At 53.4% G+C, this 15,454-nt stretch overlaps 1 protein-coding gene across 1 annotated transcript in view; it reads left to right on the forward strand.

Moving 5' to 3' along the window:
* TMEM266 (transmembrane protein 266) overlaps positions 1-15,454 on the forward strand; it is a 50,407-nt gene that overhangs the window by 21,326 nt on the left and 13,627 nt on the right. The window contains 5 exon segments of the mRNA XM_087829215.1: positions 5,364-5,518; positions 8,281-8,354; positions 10,517-10,573; positions 11,520-11,658; positions 13,891-14,006. Coding sequence (XP_087685341.1) covers positions 5,364-5,518; positions 8,281-8,354; positions 10,517-10,573; positions 11,520-11,658; positions 13,891-14,006 — 541 coding nt within the window.

Consider the following 15,454-nt stretch of genomic DNA (forward strand, 5'->3'; position numbering starts at 1 on the left):
CCCCTCCGGACCCCACCTCCTCTCACGTCCAGGATGTACAACCCTAAGACACCACTAGGTGGCAGTAGAGCCCCTTTGACCACTCCATGGGGTGCTGGGGTGAGGATGCTGCCTGCAGGAGGGAGAGCAATTTGAACCCAAGGTCAGGTCCCCTAAGTGAGTGGAAATGGAGTGAATGTTGACACTTCCTATATGTAGAGCTGAAGTCATGGGGTTTAGGGTCCTCAGTCATCTGTGGAAGCACCTTGGAGCTGGACTTTGCCCAAACAGGATTTGCCAAACTACAGCTGAGAACAGAGAGAGCTGAACAAAGAAGTGGGGTGTGTCTGAAAACTAGCCCCTGGCTCCCACCTGGTGAGGAAGCTGACGTCATCTAGGCAGCCCTGCCCATGTAGCATGGCATAAGGGAGACTCAGACTGGTGGCCAGTTCCCAATACTGAGGACTCTCAAGATGGGGGAGGGTGTCTCATGGCCACTTGGTCCAGCAGCACCCACCCCTCTCTTGAGTCAGGCTTGAACCCAAGGCACCCCTTTAGAGAAGTGTGGCCAACGCCCTAACCCACCTCCCACCCCCGCCGTAGAGCAGCCAGTCCATGGTTTGTGTCAGTGATTGTGCCCCCCAGAGGGGTTTTGTGACTTGCTAAGGGGGGTTACAGCTTCTACCTCCTGGCCTGAGCACGTCACCAGCTGGCATTTCTGAGGATGCCAGAAACCTGAGATTCTGGGACAAGCAAATGTCAGGCTCCCATGACCCCAACAGCATAAGGCTTTGCTGCTCCCTCCTCCTTCCCTGCCCCCCAGGCCACAGAGCTGACCTTTAGCTCTAATTGCAGAACTTAGGCTGCTTGTATAGAAACTTCAATTTCTTCAGTTCCCCCAAAGGGCTGGGAGAGTCACCTCTCACCTCCAGCCTGAGAGTTCTCCTGGGCCAAGCGTGTTGCTGCCTGAATTTCTGGTTTGTGTGTGCTGCTGTGGCTTGCCTCCTGGACTTGGATATGGGAGCAAAGACAATGCTCAATAGGACTTTTGCTGTGGGTACAGTTCTCCCCGGGAGGATGAAGCCCCACCACCCATTGCAGACACTCGGCTCAGGGTGACCCTATGGGCGCTGGTTTGATGGTTCTTACGGGTGGATATTTGTCTGTCTGGAGAAGTTCTACACATGCGAGCTCATTTCCCCCTCCTGGTTTCTCCCTCCCTTTATTAGTTTTGCTTTTCACGAGTGGGCTAGGACCAGGAGCTCATTGTACAGTCAGAACCCACTTGCAAGGCCGCAGGCTCCATGAGGGGAATGCCTTGCCACCCTCAGGTGCTCAACATCCAACACAGCTCCTGGCATTTCGTGGGCACGTAATAACTGTATGTGGATGGAGGGAATGTTGACATTTCCCATATTTAGATAATTAATCGCTTTTCTGAGGCCCTTGTACCTAACAGTAGATACATATGGTAGTCCTCACAGTAGATACATAAGGTAGCTGCTAAGTAAGCATTGTGTTATGGGGTTTACATACTTTATTTTTAATACTTTAGAACAACAACCCTGCAAAAGTAGATGATACTTACTCCCACTTGGGGATAGGAAACAGACTCAGAGATTGTGCTCAGAGTTCAGTCCCTGGGGCTACAATTTGGAGACATCAGTTGCCACCAAAACCTAAACAAATGGAAAAGTCTGACTGTTCCCCAGGATGTTTGTCAACAGAAAGAAAAGTTGAAGGAACTGTCTCTTCAAACAACTAGGTTAGTTAACCTTTGTAAAGTGCTCAGAACAGCTCCTGGTCCATTGTAAGCACCTTACAAGTAAGCGTTTGTGAAATCAGTAGAAGTAAAGCCCAGGTCAGTGCCGGAGGCTGGATTTGAGTCAGCATCATGGCTCTCTCTCACAATATTTTAATCATCCAGAATAAATACAACAAAGAAAAGTAAAGTGGGGATGCGAGATATTCTGCTCACAGTTGAAACCACCAAGTCTGTGATGTCCAGGCCCCATGTCAGCATCACAGCAGTGGAGAATCTTGGGGACGGGAGGGTCTCAGATTCATATCCCAGGGTTTGAACCTGGGTCCAGGTGTGCTCAGATGACCTCTCAGTGAGGTTCAGGGTTTTCGGAGCCATAACTCCTTGGAACGTTATACACAGTGTTGTGGTTTTGTGCATTTTTGGGGAGGATACATGACTATAGTTTTCATCCCTTGTGGGAAAGCTTTGCAACCCAGAAGGGTTCTGAGCCTCTCGCCCAGCAGTACCACCCATGGTCAGCTCCAGGCAGTGGGGAGCTGGTGCTCTAGACTTCATTCCACACCTGTGGCCAGACAGCTCTGACTCAGTATGGCCCCTCCCTCCGTTCCTTTCTTTGGGGTCTTGACAGGTGAACATATCAGTGCAGGGCTGACAGAGCCATCTGGCCTGGCTGCCTACAGGGCAGTAAGCTTTGCTGTGGCCCCCTGGGGACTTGTGATTGTACTGCCTGTGAGCACTTTTGAGATCGACTTGAGGTTCTCCACAGTCCCCCTAGCTACTGCTCTCTCTCCACATCGCTCATCCTCCTGCCTCACTGGCCTGGCAGCCATAGCAGCCATGTCCGGCAGCACTGCGCAGTGTGGGGAGTCCAGGCCCCACCGGAGCAAACGCAACCCTGCCATCCAGGCACCACGTCTGCTCCACCTCAGAAAGGGCTAGTTGGGCACCATGCTTAGGGATGCTGCCTGACAGAGCCATGGCCTGGAGCTGCCCTGGGTTTTTGGAGCCACTCCTGTGGCCTTACCTCACATGAAGGATCTGTGGGAAATTTGCCAAAGTTCATTTTAATATTCTACTCTTTCAAGCTTTTATCAAGACTCCTAATAATATAAAGCCGAAGCAGTCAAGGCCCCTAACCTCCCCTCCCGACCAGGATTTCTCTGCGGCCTCAGGAGTAACTGGTGGAACCTCACAGTGGAACATTCCCTACCTGCCAGGAGATGCCATCTGCTCCTTGTTATTTCGGCCTTGGCTGCCCAAGTGGCCTCCTGGAGCTGCCCCTCCTGTTGCACCAAGATATTAAATTAGGACACGCCTGCCCTCTGGTGGCCATTCTGTGGCTAGCACCACCTGAGAACCAGGCTCCAGGGCTTGGATGGGCTGGATGCTGAAGAGATGGAAGGAAAATACCTTCAAAAATTGAAGAGTCAGCCTGGCCAGGTGACTCAGTTGGCTGGAGCATTGTCCTGTACACCAAAAGGTGTGGATTTGATCCCTGGTTGGGGTGTATGGGAGGCAACAGATAGATGTTTCTCTCTCACATCTATGTTTCTTTTTTCCCCTTCCCCTCTCTCTAAAAATCAATTAGAAAAACAACATTAATCATGCATGAGGATTTATTTTAAAAATTGAAGAGCCAATGCTGATTTCCCTGTTGCCCCACTAAGCTCTTTGTGTTATTATTTAACCACTCAGGGATATTTTGAAACTAGACACATTCTGTTTTTCTGCTAAAACAGTATCCTAGCCCTGATTGGTGTGGCTCAGTAGTTAGAGCATTGGTCCAAGCACCAAAGGGTCTCAGGTTTGATCCCTGGTCAAGGGCACATAACTGGGTTGCAAGTTCGATCTCCAGCCCCAGTCTGGGCACATGCAGGAGGCAACCAATTGATGTGTCTCACATCAATGTTTTCCACTGTCTCTAAAAAATCAGTGGAAAAAATATCCTGGGGTGAGAATTAACAAAAAAACAACAGAAAACACTATAACACTGTCGTCTCCTAGGAATATCTGAGTCTTCCGAATCTCAGAGGACATTTTATTATCAGTTTGGAATTTTCAAACACCAGGTCAGCCAAAAATTTGGCTCCTTTCACTCAGCTCTGTGCTAGAGCCTTGGGGTCCATGATCCTGCAGCCTAGGGTAGTGCCTCAGAAAACCCTCAGCACCCCAAACTCATACATTGGCTGCTCAACGTGATACCAGCCTGGAAAATGACCTTCACAGCTGCCCTTTTAATAACTGTAAAGATGCTTGGCTCAAACTTCAGGTGGCAGTGAATTGGCATTAGTTTAAGGAGCCACTGACCATTGGACTGGGTTTTAGAGCCTGTGGGGGTGGAGCTGGGTCTCCTTTGAGACCTGCAGTGCTTGTGGCCCTCTGGAGGAGTTAACTGAAAGCAGGAGGGAAGTGTTGAGCTGGGGCAGCTGGGTGAGAGAGGTGTGAAAGATTAAAATAGGGCCTAGGTAGGAGGGCAGGAATTTCACCTCGTGGGAAAAGAGGGAGGGGGAATATGTGAGACACACAGATGGATCAGGAGAGCAGGTCAGCTGAGTAGTGATAGCCAAAATTTTAAAGTTCAAGGGTCTTTCATCTACAAAAGCAGTACAGCTGGTAGTACCTGTGGGCAGGCACCTAGGCTTCTCTGGGCCCCTGTCCAGGGGGGCATGGCTGTCCCTCTGAGCTGGAGCTGGAGGCTTCATGCCTAGTCCTTCTTGCCCCTCATGGACAGACACACCTGGCCCCACTGACTGGTGGCCTCTCATGGCCTTCTGTCATGGACACTGCCTCTCACCCCAGGGTGTCCAGGGTTGGTGGAATCCTTCCTGCAACCAGGGTCCTAAGGCTTGGGATTGAACCCTACTCTTTGCATTCCCCCAGAGCTGAGGACAGCACCTTTTATTCCCAGAGATTTTAGAAAACATCCAGAAAGATGTGGGCTAAGCCCATTTCCTGCCAGATTTCTTGAAGAGCCATGAGCTTTGTCCCACAACTGGGGCCTTCTTTAGGCTTTGCTGGATGGTCTGTGAGGAAGACACCTCCTCCAGGAGCCCCTCATAGCAGAGCCCCCTTCCTAATGACACCCTTGGGATCTCGGGGGGGTGGGCACTGGGCTTCATCAGACTACTCCCTTTGGACAAGAAGTACAGGTGGTGGCCCAGTGTTTGGGCCATCAAATATTTTATCAACCTCATCAGTTCACGTCGGCTACAAGACGCATTAGAGATCAGATACATTCTCTCATTTAATTTTCAAATAACGCTGGGGTTTTATGAAAGGGGAGGTTGAAGAGCAGAGTGCTTAGGCCTGGGAGCTGAAGGCAGAGACGTGAGGCCTCCCTGACTCCTAACCCCTCCTTAGCTAGTGAGTCTGACCTCAGCATCCAGGCTGCTTCACAGGCACCCCGTTTCCCCCAGCATCTTGTGTTTCTAATGGGAGCGGATCAAATGCCTGAAGAGACCCCTCTTTGTAATTCTACTCCGTGGCCTTTTTAATAAGATTATGTTTCTTCGGGAAGCATAGGGTGGGAAGGGTAACGGGGCGGGGGGGGGTTGGTTTGAGAGCAGGGCCTTTGGGATCTCCCCCCTTCAGCACCTCCTCTCCGCTCTCATCCCAACAGGTCCACCTGGCTGAAGCCGTGCTGTGGGAAGAGAGCAGCCGTATGGCAGGTATTTTTGCTCAGTGCCAGTCTCAACAGTTTCCTGGTAGCCTGTGTAATATTGGTGGTGATTCTCCTGACTCTGGAACTTCTAATAGATATAAAGCTTCTCCAGTGTGAGTAGCAAGAGGGATACATATGCAAATACGTATGATGTCAATAATTAATGTGCATCCATCAGGGGTCCCCAACCAGCAATGTGATCTGCCCTGGCCTGATCCCCGGCCCCATGGCCCATGGGATCTCCACCAGGGAGGTTACCTGGCAGCTTCTCTCTGTCACCCCAGCAGCAGTTTGCCTTCCTGACCCAATGTGGGCGCTCCTGTGCCCTCCCGGCATCCCACCACCCGGAACTGATTAGATCAGAAATGTTGGGGACCCCTGTATGCACTTTTTTTATTGTTCGCATTTGGAATTTTCCAGGTTGGAATTTTCTGTAGCTTAAAGAGAGCCCCATGTGTGGAGGCATATCCCCTTGTAACTAACAACAGCAGCCACAGTGACAGTGCGATTCTCTGTATTTTTGTCCAGCGTAAGTGGGGCAGTTTGGAAAGTAATGGACCCTGGCAGCAGCCCTGTGAGATGGACAAGGCTGTCATCCTATTTTATAGACAGGGGATTTAAGATCTGGAGAAGTTAGAACTTCCTCAGGTGAGAAGTCCTGGAGCTGGGACTTCAAGCCACCAGGCCAATTATTGGCAGGGCCAGCTGTCCTCCCACCATAGTCCTTGCTGTGTTTGTTCTGGTTCAGGGTTCATGGAGGCCAATGGGTTGTCTGCTGCCTCTTGTGTCCTTCTAGACATAGTGGCTGCAGGGCTGTCAGGGTAGAGGGCCCACTTGCTCCCCCTAGCCCTGCAGCCCCTGTTTGGTGGCCTGGTGGAGGGGCGTTGAAACTCTTGGGTTTGCATGAGTGAGTGGTTCTGTACAGCTCCTGGTTACCATATTTCCCCAATTCAGAAGGTGGATCACTCAAGTGCAAATAAAAGAGATGAGATTATTGCCTCCCCCCCACCAGAGGTTCCTTTCCTGCTGTTGGCTACAACCAGGACTGTAGATCTCGCCACCCCAAAGCCATCTGTGGTCTTGAACTTGTTTGACTAGAGCCTCTGATTCAGGGTTCCTTCCCAGTCCCACCAGCTGCCCTGACTCTAAGAGAGGGTGACAGGAGTATAGGGTAGCTTTTGTCCTAACAGCCTTGCTGGGTCCCAGTCAAAGAATCTTTGGTCTTAGGTGACCAGCACTGGTATTGCACTCAGCCTGCCTTCAATTAGACCATGCTGTGTACTTTCCCTCCCACACACCCATCCGTCTGCTTTTTATGAGGTCTGCCCAGAACGGAGTCTTTCTTTCCCTGTGGTGGGCTGCACCGGGCGCTCAGTGCTTTGGGAGTGACAGGCACCGAGTAGGACTGAGAGCCTGGCCTACACTGGAATGTTGCTTAAAATTAAATATCCAGGAGATTGATTTTTGTGGGAGATCCAATAGCAGCTCATAAAAGGCATCTTAAATTCCATAAAACTCACAATCAGAGATTTATTGCTCTTCTAAAGCAACCGTAAAAAAAGGCACAGGAATTCATTTGAGAAATAATGGGGAGAGAGTTTATGTTTTCAGAATCATCTGGAGGTCCTTTCAGTCACAGGCCTCAGCCTCTTGGTTCCCACTACTCTTTACGTGGCCCAGACCGGAAGAATCATGGCATCTCCTGGCTCGTTTTTTAAGGGTCATATTGGCCCAAGGCCAGGGAACCCGAAGTCCCCCACTCAGAGCCTGGTACTGCAGCCTTATTCCCACCCCAGTTCCACGCTCCAAACCTGGATTCTGCCACCTCCAGGATCCCCCAGTCTCAGAGCTCTGGAGGAGGTTGTCGGATCCAGCCTGGCCCTGTGATGGCTCTGGACATTGTCCTTCAGCCCCCAGGGGACTCTGAGCTGTGTGCTGGCCACGCCCAGCTGTCGCCCAGAAGGGAAGCAGCATGTGTTCCCAGCAGCATTCCTGTGCACTTTTTGGCCCCACTGCCCCAGAATGTCCCGCCAATATCTTTTTTATGCCTGTCCTCCGGGGAGCATCTCCTGCCACCCACAGTCTCCATCAGAGCCCATCTGGCCCTTGCCCTGGGCCCTTGCATCCTGCTTTGGGCCTTCCACCTGATAAATTGTTCCCTGCACGGGTCGGAGGCTGACCTGGCTCTTGTATTTAAATTGCCTTCTGGAGCTAGTGCCCGGTGGGAGTGGGTGGGAGCTGTCGGTGACTGACTGCTTCTGCTGCTGATACCCTGACTTGTAGAATGCCAGGGGGGCAACTGAGAAGCGTAGCATACCCAGCCACTTGCTCTGTGTCTTTTGGGAGGCTGGCATCCCCTGACCCCTGGTTCCCTCTTCCAGTCCTCATTCCAGCCTCTTCTCTGAAACATCCTGGCTGACACTACCATCTCCACCACTCAGTACAGAATGAAAAGTTAAAATGAGCTTGCCTCAGTCCCCCACTCACATGCCTGGCACTCTGGGACTGAATTGTGGTGGAGATTTCTGACAGCTCATCTAAACCTGACAAGCTGCCCACAGGTCCGAAAGCCCAATGTTTCCCTAAGCCCCTCAGGAGATCTCCTTTCCAGGAGGACAGAGTCCATCGAGACTGCAGGGCAGGATAGAACTCCAAGAGGTGGCCTTTAGGGGAGACAGAGGAAAGGATGGCCTCACAGCCCACCCACCTCCCCCACCTCTGTCTCAGCTACCACTTGCTGGTCTTTGGCCTGATTTCATCCAGATCTAAGCATTCGCGCAAGCAGCTGGGTCCCAGAGGTTGTTCCCAGGCTGGGAAGCCCTTCACCTGAGTCCTTCCTGCTAAAACTGGCCCCTGTTAATTGTGTTTGTTGCAGTTTCTAGCGCATTCCACTTTGCTGGTGTCATTCACTGGATCAGTCTGGTCATTCTCTCCGTGTTCTTCTCAGAGGTGGGTAAAGGCTGGGCCCTGTGACCACTTCTTTAGGACAGCTCCTGTCCTGGGGAGATTGGGCTTTATCCTGTAAACATTTACAAGTGTAAGGCCCTCTGCGTGCCCTTGAGGCTGCAATGAGGGAGACGCAGTTCAGGGAATGACTTCTGTGTTTGAGAGATTCACAGGGAGCAGGTAGCCCCTGAGCTGAATCCCAGCAGATGAGCAGGTGTGGTCCAGGTGTGGGTGGGCCATGTCACAATGAAGGTAGGACTGAGCAGGACATCGTTGAGGGAGAGCAAGTAGTTTGTGTGGCCTGTGAGGAGCAGGCAAAGAGCCCAGTGGCACTGACATGTGTGAGAGCTATGATCCCAGCACATCCCTCTGCCTTCACATGGCGTAAGTGACACTTCTGGGAGATTCCCAGCCTGTCATCATGACACCCTGGCCTGCATTTCAGGGGGCTGCTGCTGGCAGGGTCTCCCAGGAAAGCCGAGAAGACTGGACTTCATGCTGTGGGCAGTGGTGGGTCACTGAAGGCCTGGGGTGTTTTATGTGGAAATCTAGTTCTTCCTAACAGAATGGATGAGTGGCCCAAGTCAGCTTGCCACTGTCAACTCTGCACCCATTGCCCCACCTGCATTGCCACAGTCGACTCTAGCCCACATGGCCCTTCCCTCCCACAAACATGTGGGCCATGGCCAGATGTTCCCTTGATGCAAACCTTGGAAAATATGCCATGTGTCTGTGACTGCCAACAAAAATGTTTAATCAGTTGCTGAGGTTCTTCCCGAGGTCCCTCTGCTTTGGTTTTATTGGCTTTGCAGAATTTATTACCCGGCGTTAATTCAGCATTCTCCTCCTTTCTCTGCTGGAGACAAGCCACTTGAAATAGACAAGCCCTGTGCAGAGTCACGTCAGCTTCAAACTCCACCCGCTTCCACATACAACCAGTGGGGCAAGGGCTGGGGTTTCCAGGGGCTAAGCAGGGAGAGCTGAGGGGCTGGGAGGATGGTGGTGCCCCTGACCTTGGAACTGGTAGAAGATAGGGTGGGGTGCAGCAGTAACAAGAATAACGGGGGGGTAACAGAGTATCGGAGGAGCCCTGCCCCCTGTACACCATGTCCTGTATGAGCAGAGGGACTGGTGTACAGAGATCCACGTCTCATGAATGCCTAGGACCTGGAACTATAGCAGTCTCATGGAGGTCCGTTCACCCTGCTCCCCAGAGGGTCTGAGAATGCACGATGGTATTAGTGCTGCTCACAGTGACCGGGGCTCCGCTAGTGAGAAGGGCCAGGGATCGGTGTTGTGGGAGGGTGGTGATGTTCCTGGGCCTTGTAGGGACACTGAGGAAAGAGGCACTGAGCCTGAGGACTGTGGAAAAGCTTCATGAAGGTGAGATTGGAGCCGAGGCCAGAGAGACAGAAAGGCCTTTACCAGGTAGAGAAAGGGAAGAGGCCTGGCTGGTCAGCACACAGGCTGAGCTGCTGTGACCAGAAGCCAACACAAAAGCAGGCGGGGCTCCTCTGCCTCTCCTGAAAAGACCGGTTGGGTGCTCAGATGATGCTAACAAGGTGGCTTGGGGCTGGTGGGGACCCAGCACGCTCCCATCTTGCTGCCCAGCCCCCTAATGGGAGACACGTTAGCACCAAAGCTACGTACTCACAGCCTAGTGTTTGGGGAGAGGAAAAGAGGAGGAAGAGTCTGACTCCTGAGGGGCACAGCCCAGAACTTGTACACAGAACATGGTTGCATGGCCACTGCTGGGCATGGGGAAGGCTGGGAAGTGTGGTCTCCAGCCGAAACCTTAGTTACTGCATAAGGAGAGATGGGGGAGGGAGTCACAGGCAGGCTGACCCCACAAGAGGTCGGGGCAAAAGGAGAAAGAATTTGCAAGTTTGCCGATTTGCAGGTGGCATGACAGGTGCAGGAGCTGACCCTGGAGAGGGAGGCTGGGTGTGAGCATCATTCCTGGGGCTTTGGAATTTATTCTGTGGGCCTGGGAGCATTGAGGACATGGAGCAAAGGGCTGGCACACTCATGGGCACTCAGAGTCTGAGAGGGCACCAAGGGTGGTGGAGCCAGTTTCCCATGTTGGGCTAGAACTTGAGCTCTGAAACCTCCTCCTTGGGGACAGGGCAGTAACCCCAACTTCCTGTGTCACTTCCTCTCCTCAGACTGTTCTCCGGATTGTGGTGCTCGGAATCTGGGATTACATCGAGAACAAAATAGAGGTAAAAACCAACGTCTACCCCCCAAGCCAGCCCCCTGGGTGCTGGGAGATGTCACCATCCCCACCATCCTAGTCTGGGAGCCAGTGAGAAAATTTGACTCCTTCCCACAGTGGATGTAGGGTTCCCCGGCACGGGGCAGGTGGGGAGGGAACACTGAGAAAGTTCCCCGTAAAGGGGCATCTAAACAGCCCTCATAATGTTCTGCAAAATTTAACTTATTCTTGAATTGTTTTGGAAAGCTTTCGAAATGTGTTTTAAACCAAGAAGTGCCATCTACAATGGCTCTGTGGTGGGAGAGCTGAGCTGAAATGGGTTTCTGAGCCTGGTCTGCCTCTGAGCAGTGAATGGGGGGAAGCAGGGAGGCCTGGCTGTCGCACAGCACTGGCCAAGGCGGGCCGTGTCTGCTGCCCACTCCTGCCTTGCTTCCCACCCATTTTTAGCCTCTTTAGCTGCACAGACAGAGGCCTGACCATGGAGGTCTCAGGAAGGCCAGGTTGAAACAGCAGGTGGCAGGTCAGGGCCCAGGTCTGAGTCACACAGGCTAGGCCCCTTCTGTTCTGGTCCTGCCTCCCTGTGGATAGAGATGAGAGGCAGGCTCTGGGCTCCTGCTACGCAGGTCGAAGTGAGGGGCCATTGAGGCTATAGGCCCATCCCGAGAAGGGACAAAGATTCTTGAGACAGTCTCTGGGAAAAGATGCTTGCTTGGGGCAGCCGCAGGTTGTGGGAGTGGAGGCTGGAGATGGGTGGAGGTCACTCGGAGGAAGCATGCTTAGTAGCACCTCTGGTGGGGGAGGTCCCGAAACACTGAGCGGAGTCAGGGGAAACAGCCAGGAGTGGGGGGCCTTTTATAGATGGAGAGAAGGAGGAGTTGACCAGATACAGGTGCTTTGCCTGGTGTGCACTCTGGTTGGAACGGCCAGGGCACTGAAATCCGCTCCTCCCCCAGGTGTTTGATGGGGCTGTGATCATCCTGTCCTTGGCCCCAATGGTGGCGTCTACTGTGGCCAACGGGCCCCGGAGCCCCTGGGACGCCATCAGCCTCATCATCTTGCTCCGAATCTGGCGGGTGAAGAGGGTCCTTGATGGTGAGTGGCCTGGAAGGGCTCAGTGGGGCTGGCAGGGTGACAGATGGCATCTCCAGAAACTAGAGCTCTCAGTTGAGAGGAGAGAGACCGTGTGATGAGGGTGGGGGGTTGCCCAGCCAGCATCAGGGGTGGTAGGTGGAGACTCAGGTGGGAGAGGACAAGCCTGTCACTGCTCATGCGGTGTTGAGTTCAGGAACCGCTCACAGGCTGCCCCAACAGCACATGCAGACACTTGAGTTCAGAGGTCACGCAGTCATCAACATGACTGTTTCTTTCACCTGTCAGCTGATAGTCAGGCCTGCCATCCAAAAGACTAGCTCCTCACAACCCAAGTGCCACCTGAGGGCTCCCACTGCTTTGCTCAGGTCACTGGTTGAAGTTTTGCTCCTGCAGGGTCCGTTTCACCTCTCTGTCCACCAAGGACAAGCTGGGTTCCCCCAAGCCTTTTGACTTGCAAATAGCCATTTTATATGGGAGCTATTGGCCTGGGTGGGGTTTTGGATCCGGCTTCCATCAGCTCTGGAGACACACACTCCTATCTCTGGGTCCTCACTCCCAGACCTATTCTGCCTTCCCATGGCCTGTGCTGCCCTCCGCTGTGAGCCACCTCACCCACACGCTGGGTCCTGACCTGGTGGCTCCCTTTTTTCCAAAAGGTGGTGATAGACCAGACTGTGCCCCCCAGAGGAGGGAGGCATGGGTGGGGAGGGGACTGGGACCCTCATCCCTGAGAGCAAGGTGGGGTCCCGAGCTAGGCACACAGCACCGCATATGGGCTGGTTCACTTCTCATGACATGGAAATCATATAAATGATTCCCAAGCTGTTTATATTTTGGTTTTGTTTCTTTTTTTTCTTGTTTGTTTGGTTTTTGTTTTGTTTGTGTTTTTTAGTAGCAAAGCCCTTCTGCAAAATTATGTGCAAATACTCAGTGTGAAAATAGATTGACAGTGGAGTTGCTTTGGTTGACGGGGAGTGGGGGGCCCCAGGCCACCTCCTGCCTTCCCCCTTCTCCCCTGAAGTATCTGTAAGCACTTTCTAGGTTCCTGGAGCAGCTTCAAAATCACTCAGGTAGACTGTGTATATGTAGACTATACCTGTGTGTATATATTCTGTGCTGAATAGATTTATATGGTATAGAGACTCCAAGGTCACTCCAGCCCTGAATTTTGGTTGCAAATGACAGAAATTGTGGCCATGAGAACATCCCAACAGCATTTTCCCAGTGGGTACAAGAGGGGAAGGACAGCCTCTGGGGTTTCCCATAACCTGGGCTAGGCACCGTCTCCCTGGTCCTCAACCCCATGTCCCGCCTGTGAGCACGGTGGATTTGGTGGTGTCAGGGAGTGCCTGATCCAGATTCTCCATCACACTGGAATATTGTTGGGTCCAGCTTCGGAAGGAAGGCCTGAGCTGGGAGGCCCTGGGAGATCATCTAGTCCATTCTCCCATTTGACAGATGGGGAAACTGAGGCAAAGGGGGCTGAGGATCCCTCAGCAAGGGTCCCACCCCACACCCATTTGCAGTCACTCTGCACTCACCCTGAGGCCAGGCGACCACTAATCTTTCTGCTTTGTCAGTTTGCCTCTGGACTTCTCATATACGTGGAATCACATAATTTGTGGTCTGTTGTGTCTGGCTTCCTTCACTTTGCGTGATGTTGTCCAGGGTGATCATGTTATAGCTTGTATCAGAGCAGTCCTCCACTGGATGGATGGGCCACACTTTATTTATTATCATTGGTAGACATTTAGGTGAACATGCATGTACACGTTTTTGTGTAGACATATGTTAGGTGTGCCTATGAATGGAAGTGCTGGGCCATGAGGTCACCATTCAGCATTTTGAAGAACTGCTAGAGTAGTTTCCAAGGTGGCTGTGCATTTCACATTCCTGCCAGCGGTTCCCCACCAACCCCAGCCGCCTTCAAAGGACGCTTGCGCTTGATTCATTGTCCAGCATGTGGTCCAGTGGCTGCCACACAGACTGAAAAGTAGAGTCCTTAGTCCCAGCTCAAGGGTTCTGTCACTGTGGAGAAGGAGGAAGACATCTCTCAGTCACCACGGGGCAGAGGTCGCCCTGCTACACTCTCTGGTTGCTGTTAGGCCCCTGCCCCCATGTCCTCTGGGAACTGTGCCTCGGCTGGAGCCTGCGGCTGGTGGAACGCTGGCCCCATCCCCTCCCTGCCCGAGCCCAGCGCTGCCTAGCCTCAAGGCCTTCTCTGTCTTGCAGCTTATGTCCTGCCTGTGAAGGTGGAGATGGAGATGGTCATCCAGCAGTACGAGAAGGCCAAGGTCATCCAGGACGAGCAGCTGGAGAGGCTGACGCAGATCTGCCAGGAGCAAGGGGTTAGTAACTGCCGCCATGTTGGGTTCTGTCCAGGGCTCAGGGTGCTAGTGGTGCCCAAAGCCACAGGGGCCCCCGAAATCAGAGGCCCAGAGCAGGGGAGATGCATTTTGTCACTCGCGCCCAGCCTGAGGTTCTTTTCATTGACCCGTGGCAACCGGTCAGCTCTCCAACCTGAACCAGCTGAGTCACCAGCTCAGTTCTTGAGTCATCTTGGCACAGCAGCTTCTGACAGGGGTTGAATTCTGTCTGTTGAGTCTGCTGGGCCGCCCACCACCCAGGACCCGCAGACACTCCAAGAAGGGTCAGCAGTACTCTCTGCCCTCCAGGGTTCATGGTGAAGACTCAGAGACAGGGCAACAGGCCCTGTGAGGCCTTGCCGGGCAGTCAAGGGGGCCAGGGAGAGGGCCTGTCCCCTGCTCCGTCCCCTAGAACTTTAGCCTAATCATGCCCCCCCCCCCCCCCCATTTCCTTAATCTGTAGGATGTGATTGTGCAGGTAGCTCCTTCTGTAGGAGTTTAGGGGAGGGGACGACGGTGTTCAGCAGGTGCGGGTTTGCAGCAAGTCTGCACTGCTCTTTAGAAACAGCCCCCTGTACAGGACATTTGGTACCAGGTGTGCAGGGTGGGAGCGCACCGAGGGGACAAGCCAGCAAGGAAGGGGAACCTCACTGTCGGCCTCCACAGGCACTGTGGTTCCCTGCCCCCTGGGCAGCTGCTCCCAAGGGCAGGCCTGGCCCCCCAGCCCCAACCCCAGCCGAGCACCCGCACTGTTGGCCCCTGGCTCCTCAACCCCAGCCCCTCACAGCTGGAGAAGGAGCTGGAGTGGGTGGGAAATCCGTGGACTGTCCCCAAAGGAGCACATACGCAGTCTCCCTACAGATTGTGCCCTCGGAATGTCTGTCACGGAACCAAATCTTTTTGTCCACTTCAGGAACACCGTGGCCTTTCATTTCAGCACAAGGTGCTTACAGGTGCTGAGAGGGGACATCAGGGACACAGCTCTCAGGAGCACCTTGTCCAGGGGTTCCTGGGAGTGGCTGTTTGTGCAGGGTACTAGGCTGGGAAGACAAGTGTCCCAGCCCCTAGGAGGTGGGCACCAGCTGCATTCTCACCCATGCATCTGGGCAACCAGCAGCATTGAGTGCCCACTCTGGGCCCAGCCTCTACTGGGCACTGGGGACTGCGTCGTGGGCAGGATTTGACTCCTGCTGTGGCTCTGGGTGACTCAGGGAGTTGGCAGGCCCGTAAATAGATGGTGCCAGTCTGGCACTCTGCCTGCTTTAGCAGGGACACGGAGGAGCTCTGCGTGCTGGGGGCATGGGCGGCAGGGGTAGACTGGTGTCCAGAGGAGCTGCCATGAGTGGGGCCCCTGGGCGGAGAGGCTGTAGCTGCTGCCCAGGGAGGGAGGCCTGGGTTTGGGGCACAGGGTAAGCAGGAGACTGGGAAGC

The sequence above is a fragment of the Miniopterus natalensis genome, chromosome 22 (genome assembly GCF_054644295.1).
Source record: "Miniopterus natalensis isolate mMinNat1 chromosome 22, mMinNat1.hap1, whole genome shotgun sequence".
Classification (NCBI taxonomy): domain Eukaryota; kingdom Metazoa; phylum Chordata; class Mammalia; order Chiroptera; family Miniopteridae; genus Miniopterus; species Miniopterus natalensis.